The sequence below is a fragment of the Cyphellophora attinorum genome, assembly GCF_001299255.1.
Source record: "Cyphellophora attinorum strain CBS 131958 chromosome Unknown Contig8, whole genome shotgun sequence".
Taxonomy (NCBI): domain Eukaryota; kingdom Fungi; phylum Ascomycota; class Eurotiomycetes; order Chaetothyriales; family Cyphellophoraceae; genus Cyphellophora; species Cyphellophora attinorum.
The window spans coordinates 1,035,947-1,057,673 of NW_017253236.1; the positions used below are offsets into that span (position 1 = coordinate 1,035,947).

The 21,727-nt window shown below is 53.4% G+C and overlaps 7 protein-coding genes across 7 annotated transcripts; 4 read left to right on the forward strand and 3 right to left on the reverse strand.

Annotated features, from left to right (window-relative positions):
• Nucleotides 1-1,776: 1,776 nt before the first annotated feature.
• Nucleotides 1,777-3,811, forward strand: AB675_5694 (Lactose permease; the record flags this gene model as incomplete). Its single annotated transcript, XM_018145928.1, has 6 exons — nt 1,777-1,901; nt 1,976-2,028; nt 2,077-2,523; nt 2,634-3,238; nt 3,328-3,353; nt 3,403-3,811. 6 exons carry the CDS (start codon nt 1,777-1,779, stop codon nt 3,809-3,811), a joined length of 1,665 nt encoding a protein of 554 aa, XP_018001759.1.
• Nucleotides 3,812-4,375: 564 nt separating this feature from the next.
• Nucleotides 4,376-5,778, forward strand: AB675_5695 (Exopolyphosphatase; the record flags this gene model as incomplete). Its single annotated transcript, XM_018145929.1, has 2 exons — nt 4,376-4,618; nt 4,687-5,778. 2 exons carry the CDS (start codon nt 4,376-4,378, stop codon nt 5,776-5,778), a joined length of 1,335 nt encoding a protein of 444 aa, XP_018001780.1.
• Nucleotides 5,779-7,216: 1,438 nt separating this feature from the next.
• AB675_5696 (putative hydrolase YuaR) lies at nt 7,217-8,731 on the forward strand (the record flags this gene model as incomplete). The annotated part of the gene is made up of 1 exon (XM_018145930.1): nt 7,217-8,731. One exon carries the CDS (start codon nt 7,217-7,219, stop codon nt 8,729-8,731), a length of 1,515 nt encoding a protein of 504 aa, XP_018001860.1.
• A 114-nt stretch (nt 8,732-8,845) lies between these two features.
• Nucleotides 8,846-10,130, reverse strand: AB675_5697 (uncharacterized protein; the record flags this gene model as incomplete). The annotated part of the gene is made up of 2 exons (XM_018145931.1): nt 8,846-9,851; nt 9,901-10,130. 2 exons carry the CDS (start codon nt 10,128-10,130, stop codon nt 8,846-8,848), a joined length of 1,236 nt encoding a protein of 411 aa, XP_018001990.1.
• A 1,765-nt stretch (nt 10,131-11,895) lies between these two features.
• Nucleotides 11,896-16,026, forward strand: AB675_5698 (uncharacterized protein; the record flags this gene model as incomplete). Its single annotated transcript, XM_018145932.1, has 2 exons — nt 11,896-12,285; nt 12,334-16,026. 2 exons carry the CDS (start codon nt 11,896-11,898, stop codon nt 16,024-16,026), a joined length of 4,083 nt encoding a protein of 1,360 aa, XP_018001787.1.
• Nucleotides 16,027-16,540: 514 nt separating this feature from the next.
• Nucleotides 16,541-17,341, reverse strand: AB675_5699 (Succinate dehydrogenase cytochrome B subunit, mitochondrial; the record flags this gene model as incomplete). Its single annotated transcript, XM_018145933.1, has 3 exons — nt 16,541-16,979; nt 17,125-17,197; nt 17,290-17,341. 3 exons carry the CDS (start codon nt 17,339-17,341, stop codon nt 16,541-16,543), a joined length of 564 nt encoding a protein of 187 aa, XP_018002114.1.
• Nucleotides 17,342-19,472: 2,131 nt separating this feature from the next.
• AB675_5700 (uncharacterized protein) lies at nt 19,473-21,720 on the reverse strand (the record flags this gene model as incomplete). The annotated part of the gene is made up of 4 exons (XM_018145936.1): nt 19,473-19,771; nt 19,825-20,075; nt 20,125-20,279; nt 20,650-21,720. The coding sequence occupies 4 exons, from the start codon at nt 21,718-21,720 to the stop codon at nt 19,473-19,475; spliced, it is 1,776 nt and encodes a 591-aa protein (XP_018001825.1).
• Between the last annotated feature and the right edge of the window lie 7 nt (nt 21,721-21,727).

Here is a 21,727-nt window from a genome sequence, read left to right on the forward strand (position 1 = left end):
TTGTTTTGACAGATGCTGTTGCTGTTGTTGTCTTTGCAAGTATTTTGAAGATGTGATCGTGACTTCGAAGTTGTGGACGTGAGATTTTTTGTCAAGCGGCATCTCGAGTCGTGAGTCCATTGTGGCTTTCTGGCGTATCGTCGTTCTTGTGTATTGTGTGAATGTTCAGTGGTCGATGCCGTTGTGTTGTGTGTTGAACTACTCTCCGGGATGGTCGCCAACCAGTGAAGACGTCTCAAGTGACAATGGACCAATGTCAATTGACGCAGTTCGAGTAGATGATGAGGTTGATTGAATGGCACGAATGTTACTGTAGCAATGACCTGTCTGCTTCCTCGTTGCTGTCTCTTTCACTGACCTACCTGACATTTCCATGGCTCTTTATCATCATGGTGCGCGGTATGCTCGCCGATGTGAAGACGCCAATTGTGTCACATCTTCGGGAAGCAAAGGCGAAGAATTCTCGAATGCAGCTATTCCACGCCAGAGCGGGAGATCATCACGATCGGCGAGATCGGAGAGGAGTCTTCCGGGGCAAGCCCTTCTCTCCGATCTCCAGCGGCAGCATGCTTGGGTTGCTTTCCTACCATCTTCAACAGGTGGCTCGTCTCTGTGCAGTAAACAGTCTCTGAGGCACATCATCCGCTGGGCCGGAGCGGGTAAATGTGCTCCAACGACGACTCAGCTCACCATTTCGATATCGAGCACTAACGACGTCGCTTGCATGGTCTGACAGAAGTACGAGATCGGAAAGTGGGCTTCCCGTTGTGGACAAGAGAATCGACCACCCTGTGAAATTGAACAATCAGCCGGTGACATCGAGATGGGAATGCTGGCTTTAGTAGGTGGATTCCTTGTTGGTAGACTCAACCATATCACGTCCAGGTCTTTAGCGCGTTGTACACCAATTTGCCGGACTTGAGGGGTGGAAATCCTGGGGTATGAGACAAGCTTCGAAACTGCCGTGGCTGAGGCCGCTTGTCAGAAGCTTCGCATTTATCCTAATATTTCTTCTGCTTTCTTACTTACAATGACTCTTATCAGCACCATCACAGAGCTGAACAGCGATCACATGGGCAGGTCCAAAGCGGCTGAAAGATGCGACAGCTTGGACCGAGACGGTAAGAGATTGCGCGGTGTATGGTCGTCGACGCACGATCCCGATCGCGACCCTAGAGCACGTCCTTTCCATGCGTCGGCCATATCGACCTAGAACACACGCTGCCTAGCATCATCGCTCGCACAGACGCCATCAAATGCTTTGCAGCAAGTCACTCGTCGTCATCGGCACCACAGCTATAAGTTACTGACTTCAGTCCACGCGGCCCTGCTACCACCTTCCTGACCCGGTAAGTGGCCGGCAGAAGGTGCGATGGAGACTCCCCAGATTTCTCCTCGTTCTACCCCATGTTCGATCGCCCTTACCAAGCCACTGCCAATTTATCCGGAGAACTATGTGCAGTCTCTGATGCAGGAAACAAGCCTCAGCTCCATGTCTCCAGTCAAGCGACCGAACTTTACGGCATGGCAATCCTTTCTTACTGGTCCCAACGACGCGATATGTGATATGCTATGTAAGTATCCGCGGTGGGAAATATCCGCAATGCCCACGAGGCAGCGTCTGGATATATGAATTTAACCGGACAGAGGTTCTCGAACGCTGCAAGGTCAGAGCACTGCAGCTTTGTCCCCAAAGCGGCGTGTATATAGCGCCGAGCTCGCAGCACATTGCCTCGACTGAAACCACCATCTCGTCGAGCTCTTCACTACATCAAGATGGCGACCACGAAAGAGGACATGTCGAAGTTGATGGCCAACGTCACGCCATGGTATAAGGATCCAGGACGACGGAAGCTGTATGCTCTCCTCCTAGTGCCACTCCTGTCGTCGGCGACCAACGGGTATGATGGCTGTGAGTGCTCCCGTTATCATTGGACTTACCAGATCCCGATGCCCTCCTTTCTCTCAATCTCAGCACAGTCATGGGCAAAGCTGATCACTTCTTACGGTACATAGCATTGATGAATGGTAAGCGTCTTCCCAAGTTCGATTTGCGACAGTAGGCTGACACCGCAGGTCTACAATCAATCACGTATTACGAGGACTACTTCAATCATCCACATGGATCGACACAAGGTCTGCTGAACGCGATCCAGAGCGTAGGCGGTATCGTGAGCCTTTTCACTGCGCCATACGCGGCAGACTACGGCGGCCGAAAGTGGACTATCTTCTTTGGCTGTTTGGTTGTTGTGATCGCTGGTCTTGTGCAATGCTTTGCCGTCAACGTAGGCATGTTCACGGCAGCGAGATTCCTCATTGGTCTTGGCTCAGGTTTCTCTGGTCTCGCCTCTCCATTGCTCATCACAGAGCTTGCTCACCCGTGCGAGCGCGGCAAGGTCTCTGCGCTGTATAACACGCAGTACTACTTTGGAGGTACGACTCACACCTTTGCTATGGAATCAGCTGCTAACTTCCCCGAAGCCTTCCTAGGTGGCTGGATCACATTCGGAACACTATACATTGGTGAGTTCAATTCTGAAACTGCAAGGTCACGATTCAGGAGTCGTTGTCGAGGGAAACGAGCATGCAGAGGACCTCCAAAAGCCCAGGTTGCTGACTCAAACCCCTATCAGATTCCAACTGGGCATGGAAACTTCCCAGTCTCCTTCAATCTGGCCCATCCTTCGTACAACTACTACTGGTCCTACTGCTACCAGAGTCACCTCGCTGGTTGATGTCCCGTGGCAAGGACGAGCGAGCGTTGAAGATTCTTGCGAAGTATCATGCCAACGGTGACGACAATGATCCATTAGTCAGACTCGAGTATGCCGAGATGCAGGCCACGATCTCGAAAGGCGAGCAGAAAGGACGTTGGTTGGAGCTGGTCAACACGAAGGGCAACAGATACCGAGCCTTCATCTGCCTCGCCTGTGGCGTCTTTTCACAGTTCTCAGGCACCAGTTTGACTGCCTACTATCTACATGATATCTTGGTGAAGCTCGGGATCGAAGACCCGAAGTATCAGAACAAGCTCAACGGATTCATTCTCATGGTCAACATGATCGAGGCCTGGTTCTGGGCTTTAATGGTTGATCGAGTTGGTCGACGCCCGCTATTTCTCATTGCATCCAGTGGAATGTGTTGCACATTCGCGATCTGGATTGCTTTAACAGCCGAGCAAATCCGACATCCAGATCAGCTTGGTTATGGCAAAGGTGTCATTGCCATGATCTTCTTCGTACGTATACCTGTGAACCTGGACGGGGTGATACATCGGTCTCCCTGTTCTTATGCTTCCTGATACGTGTTCAGACTAACAAATAACAGCATAACTTCTTCTACAACTTCGCATGGTACGTTACAATTTTGCTATAGAGCTATGATCCAGGGCTGACTGATCAGGATCTCGCTCAACGTGGCCTACCCACTCGAAATCCTTAGCTTCAAAATCCGGGCAAATGGACTGTTCTTGCAGGGGCTCAGCACGAACATCTGTCTGTTCCTATCTCAGTACACCATCCCACTCGGCATCGCTGCAGGGTCGTGGAGGTTTTATTTCTTCTTCGAGGGCTGGTTGCTCATTCAATTCGTGGTGGTCTACTTTTATTTCATCGAGACCCGCGGCGCAACTCTCGAAGAAATCAGCAAGACGTTCGACGGCGCTGATGCAGTGCAAGAATTCCAGGACAAGGCTAATCAAGTCGTTGGAATCACCGAGATTAGTGAGGCCGGGCGGAAGGGACGCTCGAACAGTGTTGGGGCTGGTGATGCTGAGCATGTGGATGAAATCCATGAGGTGAAGCGGGACTGAAGGGATGCTTGATCTCGGTCGTCTAGTCGCAGATATATTTGTTGCGGCGGCGAGATATTTGGCACCGGGCAGTTTCGACTGCGATGGGTAGGAGGCGCTCATAACCTTCGTGCAGTCTGCTTGAGCTGAGCATGATTGGCCGTTGGAAGGTGTTGACGCTTCAGTAAGCTCTTGATGTTTGAATATAGCAAATATTTGCTGTGGGTTCTACGACAGAATGATACTCAACCGGTCTCACATAGAACGACTAGTCATCCGGCGACAGATAAGCTTGCTTAACATTCCAGTCATCCGGTCTTGTGTGGACACCTGTCATCCGGCGCCATCGGAGAACTTTAGTATCTGACACTCAGATAGACGTCTTGCAACAACTCCATCGTATTGACACGGTCTTCGATCCACAAGCGACATTACTTACAGCACTGACCTTTCCGACTGCACCGGCAGATAAGGAAGAGCAGGCCTCAGGGAAGATGCTGAGGGTCTAACATCGGTTGGTAGCAAGATTTGTTTTGTGCTTCCTGGCCAGGGAGGGCGCTGTGAGAGTTCGGCAGAGTAATCAGCATGAACCCTGGACTGCCCTTCCAGCGCTATCCGCCACTCCTCGAATATCTCCGGGCAATTAGAAATGTCGTCTTCAGTCCGATCACGCCAGAGACGGCGCGTATCGTTCTCGTGCTGGGCAACCCATCGGCCGATCTGGACAGTTTTATATCCGCCATCACCTACAGTTATTTCCAGAATCATGTCAACAACCAACGAGCACGAGGAGCTATCTTCGTCCCACTGTTGAACATGCCTAAAACAGTGTCGGGCGACCTCTGGAGCTGAGGCCGGAATTCGGCGTTGCATTGCACTTGGCTACTACGCGACAGAGGAAGGCAAACCAGGACGACGACAAGGCTTGTCTGAAGGAGGTCATCACTATCCGAGATGTCTTGGACTCAGACGATACCCGTTCGGACTTGAGACACGTGTTCCGTCCAGACCTGTCAGAGTCCTCCCTGGGTCCGAAAATCCCTCTGGTCTTGGTCGACCACAATGCTCCGGCTATATCTATCCCCAAGATCCCCTCCTCGTCTATCCTCGCAAATCTCGATCTCATTGGATGTATCGATCACCACGTCGACGAGCACGTCATCCCAGAGGGATCATCTCCTCGGATAGTCACCACAGGGATCGGCAGCTGCACAACCCTCGTGGTATCCCATCTCCGCCAGTCTGGCACGTGGCCGAAAGTGCTCGACTCGCCACAGTCTGCTGCTGTAGCAGAAGTCTGCCACCTTGCTCTAGCCCCTATCCTAGTTGACACAAAGAATCTCAAAGCAGGTGGCGAGAAATGTTCCGATCTCGACCGCGCGATAGTGGCAGTTCTCCAAAATGAAATGAGCGGAACAGCAATGATGGGCATAAAGTCCTCCTGGAATCGAGATGACTTCTACGAGCCGGTCTTTGCGGCCAAAGCTGCTTCTCTAGACTTGCTGACTGCGCAAGAAATGTTTGAGCGCGACTACAAATCATGGACGGAAGGAGCAATCGAGATTGGAATTTCCAGTCTCGTGAGACCCGTGTCGTGGCTTGTCGAGCACTTCAAGGGAGGGGCGGCGGAATTAGCTGGCGAGATTCAGAGGTTCGCTAAGCAAATGCAGGACGAGCAAACGAGCGATGGGGTGGGCTTTGAGGTCTTCGTCATGCTGACGCCCGGACCCAAGGGCGGGAAGGGCAAGGAAGTCGTGATGGTGACATTCTCGGATAGGGCGGCGAAGGTGATAGAGGTATTTGAGGAGAAGGCAGGGGAATTGAAGCTGGAGGATTGGGACGATCGGTGTAGGGAGGACTTCAAGGCGGCTTTTGACAAGCAATGCGGGCAGATGAGGTACAAGGTATGGTGGATGACCAACCGTGAGAAAACGAGGAAGCAGGGAGCACCGCTTGTACGGGAGGCTGTGAGTGCTGTACAGCAGTAAGAGCTGTATTATTAGAGGCAGAAGTGACGCGCCCTTGAGGTCGATTGGAATCGCTTGATCCTGAGAACAAAATGACCTGAGTCTGGGCAAGTGGTCAGTTGGCGGTCGGAGTAAAATGACATGAGCATCAAAGCAGAATGACTGGGTCGTGAAATAAGCCTTGCTTCCGCTATGTACACGACACAATTTGGACAGTACAGCGCCCTCCCTGGATGGGAAAATTACTCCGTGCAATGATGGTGGACGATGCTGATGCTGTTATGGCAGACTTCTACGAGGCCCGCCCTGCAACTTCCAAGACGTATAGACCGATTAAGTAGATGCGACTGGGTCGTGGTAATGAGGGTGTGTTGTGAGAATGCTCGAGATCGAGGACTCGAACCTAAGGTGCCTCGATGGCGAAGAGACACCGGGTGACGGGCTCCAGAATAGCCATGACCGGATGACTGGTTGACCGACCTACCTGCAGGCGCCGGATAACATGGCCTCAGACGAGACCGGTTGACAGGTCCCCGTGCGGCTCATTCGTCGTCGCTTGATGAGTGTCTACCGATCAACAAAGCAAGGTCTCAGCTTCTCGTTACTGTTCCTTTGTCAGGCTGTTGCGTGTCTCGCCTGTTGAACGTCAGCATCGGTCTTTTCGTGTGGAGTTCCTCATGCAAGGCCAAAGCCCGCCACGTCCAAGCGATGGCCGCAACAAGGCAATGAGGCACCCCCAACACCGATCTGGCTGCCCAACAATCGGTGTGAACAACATGCGGCATCTTCGGCACGGCTCGCCATAACCATCGATATAAGTCCATACGAGCTATCACGAATCACCGAGGATAGCGAAAACATCAATACTGGTGCCTACGGGCATCATTGGCGTTACGTAGATGGCGGCACGCGAAGGATCGTTGGTGCTTTTGGTGGCCCGAAACCTTGTTTACCATGCGATTTCAGCTTCCTTCACGATCTTCATCCAATGAGCACGTTCAGCTCTGGCACAAAATTAGATGCTTTGACAGCGAAGAACATGGCCCGTGGTCGTGGAATTGACCACATTGAGAATCGACTAGCCCGATGACGTGAAGATTGACAGGTTTGTGGGACAGCTTTCCGATGCCTTAAGGAAGCAAGCTGCACTGCTGCAATGAGCTATAAGACACCGAGTCTTGGCCGGAGGTGATGAACACTTCCCGACCCTTGCCACATCGTGAGGCCTGAGAAGTGGCTGCGGTCAACAACACCGGATTCCTCAACATCTGACCGTGCATCTAGGGCGTCAGGCGCGACAGTAGAGATTCAGTACGCAGGACCTGCCTGGCGGCATACGAAGAACTTATATTGACACCACCTATCTCGACTACAGCCTTACTGACACATCGAACGCACAGTCGAAAGCCACTGGCGCATGAATGGGTCTGGAAGGTAGAGGCCTTTCAAGCTACCCACCATGCAGTCAACATTGCTTGTGCTCTCGACAATTTGCTCACTAGCATCCGCAGCAATACAATGGGGAAATTGTTCGAACGCAATCATTCCTCTAGCCAGTCCTAAGCTACAGTGCGCCACGCTCTCGGTTCCCTTGAACTGGTCTGACACCTCATCCACGAACATCACGATCGGCCTCACGCGTGTCGAGGCCGGTGACACATCGAAAAGAATCGGCAGCTTGATATTCAATCCAGGTGGTCCTGGAGAGCCAGCATCAACCGTCCTCGCGGGCCAAGCACTCGGCTTCCCGTTGTTCTCGACGAATATAAGTGACGTCTTTGACCTGGTCGGCTTCGACCCTCGTGGCGTCGGTCCATTCAGCACACCCGTCATCTGCGATCCAGAGGTCTTCAACACCCGCATCAACTACTATCCTAACTCCACCTCGCAATACAACGACTTAGTGACCGCCAACAAAGCCATTTGGCAGAACTGCCACAACTTGACCGGCGATCTCCTTTACAACGTCGACACCCTGTCTGTTGCGAAAGACCTCGAAGCACTCCGCATCGCTCTCGACGATGGACCGCTAAATTTCCTCGGCATCTCCTACGGTACAGTGATCGCCCAAACCTACGCTCGTCTTCATCCATCCTCATTCCGCACGATCGCCATGGACGCCGTAGTCGACCACAATATTTCGGCCACAGCACAATTCTTCGATGAAGCGCAGACGTACGAGGCTTCCCTCCATCGATTTGCCAGCTGGTGCAGTTCGACGAACAGCACATTCTGCCCGCTCAAAGGCAAGGACGTCATCTCCATCTTCAACGCCACAGTCGCCAATGCCACTCGCTCCCCACTACCTGTTCCCGGCTGTGTCAACACAGACCCCTCCATCACTGGCGGCTGCTTTGCCAACATCACCGCCGCCGAACTCATCAGCACGGCCCAAACCCTCCTTACTTTCAAAGATCCCAACGCGCCCGTCACGCTTGGCTGGCCGGCACTAGCAGGCGCGCTCGCTCTCGCCGCTCAAGGCAACGGCACCGCTATGGCGCAGGCCTTCGCTGCCGCAAACTTGGCAACCAGTAACATCTCCTCCTTGTTCGCTGGCACCGTCATTCCCTGTTTGGACGACTACACCGGCATCAACTCCTTTGCCGACATCCAGTACCGGCTGAGACTGGGAGAGTACGTCGCGCCTCTGACAAAAGGCATCTCCGAGAAATGGCGGCAGCAGGTCCGCTGCATCGGGTTTCCGATCCCCCCAACGTACCCGCAGACGGACATGTCTGTCAACAATACAGGGAAGGGGGACAAGGAAATGTTGCTGGCGACGAGTGAGTGGGATCCGAACGTGCCGTGGCTGTGGGCGGAGCAGGCTCGAAGCGCGATCGGGAATGCGACGTTGGTGCTTAGGGAAGGAGATGGGCATACGAGTTTCTACTTAGGCGGGAAGACGACGCGGGTCATTGAGGAATATTTTGTGAGTGGAGTGGCGCCCGAGCAGGGGCTGGTCGTGCCGAGTTGATGACGAGCGAAGTAGTTAGAAGAAGTCGGCGTGACGACAGGTTGGGCAAGAAAATAAAGCGGAATCATGTTCTTGCATTCATGTCATTGACCGTTGACTGAGAACGCCATGCGTCTAAATGCTTGGTCGCAGATCCCGATCTGCTGTTCCCTCCTTGTCTGTGTCTGGTTCTTCGTCATCTTCATCGTCATGCTCGTCGCTTACGTCGGAATCCGTGATCTGGGATCGCCATGCGTCTAGTTGCTTGGTCGCGGCTACCTTCATTGCACTGCTGCTACATTTCCGCACTACACGTACCTTGTTTCGACCGAGTTCGACGGAGACAGGCTCCCACGAATCTTCTGACGACAACAGCACAACCCCACCATCATCCAGAGGCCACTGATGTCGAGGACGAACGGTGACTATGAAGCCCATCGTATTCGTGTAGCCTGCCGGAGGCAAGTCTGTTGGATTCTCAGTCGCAATCTTCTTCTGTATCGAGAGGGCCTCCACAAGCTCCCAGCCTTTCTGGAATAAGTGCTCCTCGCTCGTTGAGACAACATTGTGAAGCCCTGCGTTCTCCGGCAACCCAGGATCACGCTCATATCGGGCATAGATGTTTTTGCGGAAGAGATAGAGGAAGTCGCTTGAAAACGGAAGAGCCCTGAACAGCTTTGCGAGAGTGGAGTAGGTCATTTGCGCCCAGTTGCGGATGGGATCATCTAGGCCTGGGAGGTCGATCCAAGCATGTGTGATCTCGTGCATAGCGGCGAGCGCGAGAGTGTTGTCGTCCAACATCTCAGCCAAGTCGAGACAGAAGAGCTGCAAGTCAATGTTGTAGCCACCGTCCTCAGCCTGAACCTCCGTACGAGAGTCGAAGTGACGGGAGGCGGAAAAGTGAGAGTAAAGATGGAAGATTTCGTCCGCACAATTGTACTCGGACAGATGCGTGTGCAAAATGTTCAGCTTGCCTTGGAGGGCTTTGCGATCGGAGGGTGTCTCGTCGCGAACATCCCGCGTCCAGACCTCGACCAGATTTCTGATTACCATCGATGAAGAGTTGCGGAGTTCGTAGAATCTGAGAAGGCACGGGCCGATATCGATCATGACTGGGCGCGGATTGTCAAGCCATCTGTACCTATTCCGATTTAACAAAGACGCATAGGTCACCCAGGCAGAGGTCTTACATCAAAATTTGCTCCTCGAGCTCTTTATCACCGTATGGAATTCGGAAGTACACGCCATCCGTCAGTCTCTTGTTAGGATAGATGCTGATCTGCGTCCAATCGTGTGCGCGGAACTTCTCGTGGAAATGATAGCCGGAGAATTGGCCTGGCCCATCTGGTGTGCCGACTTGAAGCTCGATTATGGACTGTGATGTCAGCACCGCGTTGGGACTGTCTGCGAGCGAATTCATGATCGTCGCGCGTGCTTGGCGAAACGAGGAAGAGAAATGCGACTGTGATTGTGATACATCGAAGAGGATATACACAAGGTAGCAGCCTTACCCACTTGATCCAGGCACCTAGAAACACGTGATGAGCGAAGCAGAGGCAGGGAGTGACATGATGAAGTCGCCTAGGCAGCCAAGTCGCCATCGCGCGAGAGCCGACCTTCTCAGGTGACATTTGGCATCGGGCACGAACAGCTGTCGCCGGTGAAATGCCGAAGCGTGACTCACGTGAAATCCGAGCAAGTCTCTGAGAGCGAAACATATCTTGCGCGCCAGCCTCGCAACTTCTTTTCATCCTTTCCACATCTCGATCGTCCACAGAACGGCGCAGCCCAGCCAACTCTCTAAGGACTTACCAGTTCTGTACTTCGGATGAAGGCGGAGAGATCATGGCCTACGCTGCGCCATCATTCTTTGGTCGATCGGGATTCTTCGTTCCTCAAGTTCCTCACCGAGCTCGTGGACGACCACACAAGCGGCCGGCACCCCAACGCGCCCAAAAGTTCGTGTTCGCCGATTGTGTTCTTGGAAGATCAGGCCCCCCGTGTGCAACCCGTTCAAGATACTTGCCTTCTGTGGCTATGCGATATCAGTGTCGCATATCCCACCGCGCCATCGATCTCTAAGCTGCAGTAGCAGTCTCTAGAGTCGTTAGCACCGGGTTTACGAACGGAGGTAAAGGTCGCGGGTACTGTATAAACAAGCGCTGTCTCGATTCAGATCTGCTAGCAGCATATCAATTGCAGTGTGGCAGACTGTCGACACTGATGTCTTGGCGGGTACGAAGGGTACCAGTCGGATCCTGACGCCGAATGTCTTCCTCGACAACAATGTCTCTGACAATCAGAGCATTGTTTTGAGTTTGTCCTTGTGGCAGCTTGCTACCCAAGGCTCTCTCGCATACTGAGTTCTGTTTGAATGTTTCAACCGAAGACCTAGGTGCTCGCATCGAGGATGGTCGGACGTTCCGTCACGTTCATTGGATCAAATGTCTTCGTCTGTGGCAGCTCTTCGGTTTGACCCGAGTTTGGGGTGTTAAGGTACCACTCAGTGACGGTCAGACGTTCTGTCATAGATGAAGATGGCTCAGGCAAGAGATTCATCTCTTGGTATTTCCTCTGGGGGATTTGTCGCATCTGGGGGACTTGCAGCAAATCATCTTCTTCCGAGATTGTGTTTTGTGGCAATGTTATAGCAAACAAAATGCTACGCCACTGAGCACAGTGTTCAGACACTGTGGTCATAGCAAAGCAGACAAGACGCGCCTGTGAGACTAACTCTAGCAGGATTCGAATCGAAAGTCATCACATGGTGGCTCGGATACCAATCGACCGCCGGTGAGTTCCTCATGAATGAATCTTGATGTTCGTGCGCTGACCCTGCATCGCAGAGATGAGTCCCCCAAAGGCAATGGCGATGCACGACGCAGAATGATCTAACTGAGAATGAACTGGATGGGCAGTACGACGGAAGGGGCGAATGTGGGAGAGAGTGATGTTGAAATTGACACGAGGCAACGCCCTGGCAGCCCACTATCGGCCGCCGTAGTACGAGTACTGCAATCAATACGAAGCCTATTGCATGGATGTAAACATGTGCACATTGTGTACCACACAGACCGCTTGAAGTGGAATGCCATATCTTTCTCGCCAGGCGCTGACGTGACTCGCGACCTGCGATCAGAAGATGGCCGATTCAAGACGAGTCTTCCCGCCTCCTCCACTCAATAATGGCCCGAGTAGAAGACGGCGGTCCGCCGCACCCAGATCTTGAGAACAGTCACCGAGTGCGCATCGGGGGTCTCTCTTACAGCGTCGTCGACGACTCTGCATACGTCGAAGCGCAGATTGCGCTCGTCTGGCCATATTCCAGTTCGACTCGGCAATATGCCTTCCTACTTTCCGAGACAGACACACGGCCGTTGAAGTCTGGCCGCCAGCTCAAGGTAATTCTTCACAATGGCGCAGCACGAGCGGTCCAAAACACAAGGGTTGGAATCGGCGATAGAATCAGACTGTCTCTACGGGGTGCTGTGCCGGCTGAGGCGCATGACAAGGATGCAACGCCCGGCAGAAGATATGGGTGGGATCTTGAATACCGCGACACAATTGTGCTAGAGGTCAGTCGACACGGTAGATATAGTGCTTGTGCTGATACAGCTTCATAGGTCATCCGTGGCCCCGGCGAGAACAACACTGTCGTGCAACACAAGTCATCTGCTCAAGTTTCTACAAATGGTACAAATGGTTCAACTAACGGCCACACTGTGGGAGAGATCTCCTTCGAATCGAGCCTCAACGATGCTTCTACCAAAGTCGACGCATTGGCGTTCTCGTTCAAGTCCCCTGCACCTCCGAGGTCGAGCGGCATAGGGGCTGCGCATTTCGACTCAGACGATCCGTTCGCGTCGGATATTGAGCAAGAGTCTGGGAGATCACGAAAGCGTACGAAGTTTGCCCGACCAAGTGGCGCTTGGACGCTTGTAATTGACGACCAGGACGATGACTACCCTAGCTCGCCGCTTGATGGTGACAGAATTGGGAATGGGCTTGTAGCACAGCCTCGCAGGCCATCAGACTCTGGAGAAGACACAGCCTTTGCAGAGGATTTGCAGCCAAGTCACATACCTGCAGATAATACTTCTAGGGTCGACCATTCTGATGGAAACGTCTCGTCAAGTATTGCTGGTCCTGCAGATCTTGGAAAGTCACCTTTGATCGAGACCGAAGCTTTACGACCTACCCTACCGGCCTTGGAGGATGGGAACGACACTAAAAACGTGGTCCCAGCATCTCCTGGAGATGGCTTCAGGCCAACCTCGATTCTAACTTCGTCAGGCCCAGAAACCATTGAGTATGCCACAACGGCAGAAGACGAGGCCAGCACCGAGCGCACAGATCTGCATGGTGTAGATCAACCAGTCATAGACACATCAGACACCAAACCATATGCTTACATTCCATCAGATGGGGACGTCACCGCAAAACCTTCGGTAGACTTTCAGAGAAGCATAGACACATCGCCAGATCTAGCAGGACAGCCAGCAATTGGAGCCATGGCACCTCCAATAACGCCTGCCCGATCGAGGATGCAGTTGGACATCCCAATGGTGCACGAAATCGTCGACACCCGCGCAACTACTCCTCGTCTGGTTCCTCTAGCCTCTCCTGGTCTTCCACTCGTATCGCCATTGGTCAAACAAGCTGGTGTCGAGACCGGCTACTTTCCTTTCATGTTTGGCGACATGTCAGAACTGGACAAGGACAGTCAGCGGCCAGTCGAATCCGCGCAGCTGCAAGTAGACAATGTCACAAGTACGGACCTCGCCACGAATGCTCGATCGTCGCAGGTTGAGCAGAACGTCCCAGGAGAGACTGATAGGGTCAAATCCGTGGCCGAACTGCCGCTGGACACAGGTGGCGAAGCAGAGTCCTCGGAACAGGCAGAGCCAGAGCCTATTCAGCAATCTGCACCAACGCTGCTGGATCCGCTTCTTTTGCACAACGAAGAGCCTTATGCCGCTACAGGGATGTCAGCCATCGAAGCAGACACTGTCGCAAAGACAACCGACGCACTCTCTTTTCTGGAAGAGTTCCTACAAATGTCGCCTGCCGTCGAAAGCCATCCGCCGACTGCGATCCCGAGTATGGGCGAAATAAGCGCTATCTCAACTCTGCCAGATCAAGTAGCGCCGTCTACCAACGATGATCAGGCTGCGATCGTCGCCGAAGGACGACCTCAGCTGGCGGAGACAGAGCTTGATGCGCGGCCGGAGCTCGAGCACAACTCGCGCCCTACCTCGCGTCAGGTGCATACAGACGGCGCCTTGGATTACACGGACACTGCTCAAGTCACCCACGCAGAACGTTCGCAGGTCGTAGTGGAAGACGGAAATCACGATGCCAACAAGCATGCTCCGGTAACGAGTGAGCATGTTAGTACGTTGAACGCCGAGAGCGATGCAATTGCCATACCTGAACCTCGTAAAGTCACGCACATCTCGAACGGAAACGCAGTTGACGAGGAGAATTACCTTCCTACCCCTGCCGCCACGCAGCGGAATGAACAAAGCGACATAGCCACAGAAGCGAAGCCTCACGAGATTCCTGACAATTCTCAAGGCAATCGAAATCGAGTGATTGCGGAAAGTTTCGAGCAACCGCCGCCCGAAACACCACTCGCAAAAACGCCGAGCAACTCGCAGTTGAACCGTCTTGCACCAACTCCCGTCACAAATAGACGTGCGTCACAAAGACTCACTCGCAAGTCTCAAGGCTCTGTGTCCATCGAGAGCCCGTTCTTCTCCGCCTCGAAAACGATCGTTGCTGAGCAGAAACGAGGCTCTGCTCAGCATGGTCTGTCCGCGGACAATGATGCAGAGATGGTGCCCATTCCACAAGAAGTGCCTGCAGCAAAACAGATGTTTGGTCTACAGACACCCCTCAGCTACTACCCGTCTCTTCACTCGCTCCAACGTTATTTCTACCAAGAAGTCGACATCATTGCTATCTGCGCGGAGCCTTCCTCCAAGCCCGCCCAGTCGACCCGCGGACCTCGCGACTGGCACACTACTTTGCGCCTCGCAGATCCTAGCTTGCCTGCCAAAGATGGCCACAGCATTTCTGTCCAGATCTTCCGGCCTTACAGAGTCGCTCTCCCACGTGCGTCCGCTGGCGATGCGGTGATTCTCCGAAACTTCAAGGTGCAGACAGCAAAACATCAATGGGCACTGCTGAGCACAGAAGAAAGCGCGTGGGCGGTGTTCAGCGGTGCTACTATGCACAGCTCAGATAAGGTCAAGATGAGCGGGCCACAGGTGGAGTACGGCGAGGAGGAGGCCGCGAGAATCAGGCAGTTGATGGGTTGGTGGCAACTAAAAGACTCGGCGATACCTGGGCTGCAGCACGCAGAGACCGTGGAAGAGGGAAGCGCTGAGCAGGCCGAAGAGGAGTCGTCTGACGCAGCTGCCCTCGAGGCGGAAGAAGACAGTATTGAAGTTCTGCCTACGATCGAAGAAGTAGAGTCTTCCTCGCCGCGTCGATCGCGCCGCCTCAACGACAATGTCGAAAATGATGCTCTTGAAAACGACAACGACACCGATGCAACGCCGGTAAAAATGGCACAAGCAGTACCGGAGGCTCCACGTCCGCTACGCCAACAACCATCTCGAAGAGCTCGAACGAAGACACCAACAACGGCCAGCACTGTGACTACAACCGCTCCGCCCTCGCCACGGACTCAGCGCAAAAAGAGAACACCGTCGATTGCCATCTCTGAAACATCGCCCTCAGCATCAGCAGCGTCTCCACCACCAGCACCACCATCGCCAGTCCAAACTCGGACCCGTCGTGCAACACGAAGCACCCACTCGCCGAATCCTAGCATGGCGAGTATTGCTGAGACTGCCTCTTCGATCGCAGGAACAAGTCAGGCCTCTCCAATGATCGAGACATTCCCTGCCACGGCGTCTTCCTCGAAGGGTCCCACGACCAGACGGGCAAGACAGCGATCGCCGCAAAAAGCCACACAAGCACGAGCACCTCCACAGCAACAGAGCTCTGACCCTGGATCATTTCGTGACCAAGAGCAAATTCAAGTCCAGGAGTCTAGCAAGCGCACAACACGCAGCACCCGCCGCAGAACTGCCTCCCCAACAGCGCCAGTCCTTGTGCACGAGCTGAGAGATGGAATGAGATATGTGGACGAGACAGCAGCCCCTGGCAGTGCGAGTCATGCTGCTGAGGAGGAGGTCGCGGCCAAGGAGAAGAAGAGGGGCGTAGTCACAAGCGAGAGGAGAAAGAGAGGTTTGCGGAGCGAGGACGTGCATGTTCTGCGGGATGGGAACCGGTGGGTGGACTGATGTGCTGGGCCTCATTTACGAGCCTCATGGGAGTGCTCTGAGTTTTATGCATGGCGTTGGTGGCTTATGAATGGTTGCAATTATTGAATCAGCTTACGGATCAATGGCAAGGCATCTGTAGAAGACGCGCCGTCATGGCTTTCAAGGATCTGCTCTCAGCAGCAGCAGCAAGCTGGCGCCGCTGGACTGGGACCAAGGTCAATCCATGCAATTACACACAGGTCCGGTGGGGTGACCGTGGCTGTAAACTGACCTCCAGGCTAAGTACTTGACTCAAGCATTTCCGGTTTCTTGGTAGAGTGTCATATTTGGAGTCTTGTTCGTTCTGCTACATATGCCTTTGCGAAACTATCTCTGCAGCTACCGTTGTGCTGATATGAGCGCTTTGTGGTCTGTCTGCTCGTCTTGCTAGCTCTTATCGCTATGAGCGAGCTCTCCTAGCTCCAGGCGACCTCCTCCTACTTTCAATCGTCGCACGGCCGAGAATGTGTGCCCTCCATTTCCTCTGGCTTGTTTATAGAAAAGCTAATGCCAATGCGCTCAACCCCGCCAGCCCCATCACAGTCCACCCGGTCACAATGACCTGCTTATTCGTAAACGCCGCACCCGTATCCCATACCAAATGCCGCACCCCATTCAAGCTATGATACGTGAACGGGAACGCCAGCATCACCTTCGTGAACACCTTCGCAATGATCGGCCAGCTCGCGAATGCAGCGGCCAAACTGGCGCTCTCGAGGTGCCAGCCGATGGTTGGAGCGGCGAGGTAGGCAATGCCGAAAATGTAGAAAATACCGCTCAAATAGACCCCCGTGATCCGGTTTAGGGAGGAGCCGATCCAGGTTATTTGTGGCTTGTAGATTGTGAGATGTGGGGAGACGGGGCGGTTGCGGCGTTGGGCGGCGAGGATGGTGTCGGCTGTTGCGGTTGGGACTGTGGCTGTCGCGGCGGGTCTGAATGCAGTTTAAGTCAGTAGTGTTCGCAATTCGTGGCCTTGAGCTTATATTGTCCCTGTAATGTGTGGATGGTGCGCCTCGGAAGCGGGACCGGGCGCCGGACGAGGGAGGAGAGGTCGACGTAGCAGGTATGGATGCTTACCGGTACTGTATATGTTGTCCCGTCGCGATTGCGAGTGGTGTGATTGTTCGACTGAAGGCTGAGGTCGCGGCGACTGCTCGGTTATCATGTTAGCTGGAACTGATCTGAAGCTCTTTATCGGATGCGGGTGAAGGACTGAGCGCACTGCGGGAGGGGAGAACGTACGTCGCCGAGTGCTCAGCTGGACCGCTCGCTGCGAGAACATGCTGAGAGACATGTTCGCAGACCTGGATTGTGATCTAGGAAAGGCGCACTGGTAAGCTTGAATCGCTGGTAGATGGAAGATGCGGACTTGAGGTCATGGAAAAGCAAGGAGCTGTGATTGGCTGAGTGCGAAGTGGAGTCCGTATGCCGAGGCAGGAACGACGACCACACACGACCACGGCCACCAGCGACATGCCCTCCGACATAGAGAGCACTTCACTGGAAGCTAGGCATTGAACATGGTGATGCAGCTCAAAATCAGGATCTGTCTACAGCTTTCGAGGAGGAACCGACATGATTGCGTGATTGCTCCAGGTTGTCGTCAAGTCTCTGGTGAGCCTCAGACTCAATGAATTCTTGTTTTGAACAGTCCAGAGTAAGATCTTCCAAATGTAAGAAACACGAGTTCATCGAGTCTGAAGCCCAGTGCACCTTCCATTACATGCCATGGAAGTCAGGCAAGAACGCTTTGGGAAGGGACGCTGTTGCTGTTCCTTCCTACTAAAGACCACATTGGAGCGGCCTCAGGTTGGTGGCCGTGGACGGCTGTCAAACTGATATTCTAGTGCTAGTGCCGTCGGAAGCGTAGTACAGCATGCCAAAAAGAGCTTGAAATTCGCGTAAGTCTGGTGTAAGTACCATATAACACGGTCTTGGCAATATCATCACCTTCACCTGACTCTATCTTCTGCCTGGCAACGAGGCTGTCGCACAACAAAATTGAAACCACGACCCAACGGCGAAAAAGCAAAAAGAACAAGCTATTGCCGATTCGCAGGTTGTTCTTCAGGGGCTACCAACATGCTTGACCGGGACGAGTCCTTGTCGTGTTCGGTTGTCGTTGTTAGGATCTCTTTTGAACCTCTGCTGCCGGAAGAGGGGGGCAGTTTCAGCACAAATTGAACCAGGCACCCTCAATTTGAGGGCTGACATGTTGGGACCTTGTGTCCGATTGACGGTGCAAAATCTACTAACTCGAAAATATATCCTTTCAAATCGGAGGGTCCTCACCTGAAGCAGACGTCGCTTGTTACCGCCAGACGTGGACTTACATCTACTATACTTGCCATATGGCTACGAGGTAGCAGTTCACATATATCAGGGCAAGAACTTCGGCACGCTTCGCTCATGCTGTGCAGACATCAGAAGATGGCAGAAGAACGGTAGCATCGGTGCCACACCTCACCACAGCTTGAGTTGCCGCCTGATGCATTCGAAGCTCTCTGCGAGGAGGTTGAGGGCGCTCTCACTGGCCTGGAGCTCCCGCCCAATTGGCGAGTGCTACGTCAGAAGACTACCAAGTCCAACGACGGCTGAAGACTCTTGCTTATTAACACTGAGTTTGGGACTTGCGTTGATGGATCCAAAGTGCTCTTCACGTATGCTGTTGTTGATGGGCGTACTGGACAGGCTCTCGCTCATCATGCAATTGATTACGGTTTCAGTTGGGTTGAGATGCAGGAGAAGTACCTTCAGCCGTGGTATGCGAAGCAGAAAGCTGAAAAGTTGGATGGATTACCGATGCGTGGCCAGATGATGAGGCATCTCTGCTCAAGTACTACAGATCACATCAGCCACGTCACCGAGTTACAGTCAGCACAGCCCGGGCCTTTCTGCAGTCGATTCAGTTCAGCAAAGCACACGTTGTTGGGTGGAGCATGATGTCCTACGATCTCGCGCTACTGTCGTCAAACTTTGGTGAGAACATCGTACAACCAAATACGAATTGGTGGTCTGGGCTGAACCTTCTCTGGACAGACGTTGGCAAACACGGAGGTCTCAAAAGCGAAGCATATGGGCGATATCAAATCAAGGGTCTTGGATCTTGCGCACTCGAGCGACTCCACCAGCTGCTGATTCCTAAGGGAGCCTTTGCGAGGGTCCATCACGAAGCAGACATCGACTCATTGAAACTGAAGGCGGTCCTCGATCGACTGTTTGAGATTCTTGTATGAGGGAAGACGAGCGTGGCGGCAAGGACTAGCAGAAGAACCAGTAATAGTCTTACCGGGGGGAAGATTCAACCAAGGAAGATATCATAGAATATCTATGACAGTGCAGAGGTTTCGAAAGGCATATTTATTGTCAGCGGAAGGACCAGCAAACGTCTTGGGGCTTGGAGGGCGATCCACCCCGTCACGCCGTCACCCAGCACAACGGTAGATTGATTCAAGGAAGACATTATGGAACGTATATGGCAGTGCAGAGGTTTCGAAAAGCATATTCATTGTCAGAAGCATGTGTCGGTAGCAAGCACCCGAGCGTAACTTATGCGAATTTTTCTTGAACAACTTCGCCTCCCTCAAGAGCTTCTCATTGATCAGCGTTGGCAAGAGTTTGATTGCCTTGTCCTCCTTTGTCGTCCCCAATAGCGCCCCTTCAGCCACCTTCTTCTCGTGGATCCCCTGTAACTCCCCTCCCGAGCCTCCGCTGCGACGACCAACTGTAGGACGCGACCAAGCTGAACATGCTCCGGTACATCATCTGTCTGCTCACAGTCATAGCCCACATACACCTCCCATGCGGCAGCAGACCGAAGAAAGTGATTCTGTAGGCGTAACAGAAGACTTGGCGTGTCGAGCGAGAGCATGTCGACATGATATTTGGGGATGTAGAGCTGACGGATTAGGCGATGGTCTTGAAGTCGAGGGCGCTTGGAAGGGGTCTCGTCTTCTTCGTCCACTGGACGGCCATGCTTTGTGCCTTGGCGTTGAGGTCGCGGAGTAGTGCCACCTTCGTCCGTGGACCTAGCAGGAATAGTCAGGTATTGCGATCATCAATGGTCATATCACTCACTGAGACGACGGGTAACTGCTCGCGTAATGAGGGGCAGCAGGGAATGATGCAGGTGCTGGGGTGGCGGATGTGCTGCGGTAGAAAGCGGTATTGGCATCTGGACATGGGGCAGCTTGGACCGTTGATGACTCGAGAGGCGCGCTGATCTCGCGGTTCTGAGCCGGTCAGCACATAATAGTGACACGTTTGACTACGATCTTGCGATGATGTCACTGGACACAAGAAGAACATTTGGTTTGAACCTCGAATGATAATTGTATCTAAACGACAGCAATGCTGGTCGTCCGAGGCAGATCTCAACTGCATCCCACAAAAACTAAGTAACATACCTACCTCACCGTACCTAGGTAGTCCACTTACCTGTGACTAGCCACAAGGAATGCCACTACCCGATTCAAAGACGTCCCACTGGTCCACTTCCTCTCGGCCAGTCCCAATACTCCATCTGCTCTTCCTCGTGAACATGACTTCAGACTCGCAGTACTTCTTACTTAGCCGGACACACCTCGGGCGTCCAGTACGTACATCAACTTCCGCTACCGACCACGGACCTGGCGGCTGGAAGCATGCTTCCGTAAGGAGTGCTGGTTCAGACACCATGTAGGGCACACGATCTGCGTCGGCGATTCCGGGGCGGAGGCTGCGGAGCTGCGTTAGTAGAGCCTCGGCTGATTCCATGTTAGTCAACTCGCTTTGCATTGCACGCTCCAGATCCTTGAGGTACGCGCCGACGATACGAGTGAACATAGCTCCGTCGCATGTCCGCCACGCGCCATAGCGTTGCAGCACGCGAGGCAGGTCTACCAACGTATCATACGCACGTAACAACGCTGGATCCTCGTCCCTCAGGCGCTCGCGAGCTTCGGGCTGGACTGTCAGATCGTTGAAGTTCTTGCCGTTGATGGCATATGCAACCGTGCTAGCAATCCCCTTCAGATCACGCTGGACTGCTTGGGGAGTATCTCGCAAGACGTGCTGTTCCTGCGCGGTGGCGTTGGGTGGTAGGGAATATGCCACGCCGAAATCGCCCAGAAAGAACTCTGGCAGGTAGGACTCAAGTGATGACTCTGCAGGGTCGTTGGAGGGGTCGGGCCAGTGCACGAAGACGTTGTCGGGAATGATGTCGCCGTGAGCAATGTTGTTGGCGTGGATGTGGATTGCGGTGCTGAGCAGGGTGTGAATCAGATGGTAGATAAGGAGCGGTGGAAGCCCTGGAGGCTCTGGGGCAGCTGCGATCAGATGTCCGAGGTCGCGACCGTTGCAGAAGGAATAGAGGTCGGCGGTGCCTGCACGGTCAATTGAGCCAGCGAGAGAGGTGCGGGAGAGCAGCCTGGGGATATTAGGGTGGCAAAGAGCACGCTTGAAATCGTTGTTGGCTTCAAGGGACGGGCATGAATGATCCTCATCCTGCCGCTTGCGGACGTACAGCTTACCGTTCAGAACAGAGCGGACTAGCATAGCCGCGCCCTGATGTCCGGATCCGAGGAATGATACGAACAGGCTCGGATGTCTGTCCGGAAAGTAGATTGCATACTCTGTCTCCGACTCAGTATCATGAGAGGGAGATGTTGGTGGTGTGAGCAGGCTATCAGTCATGGTAGGA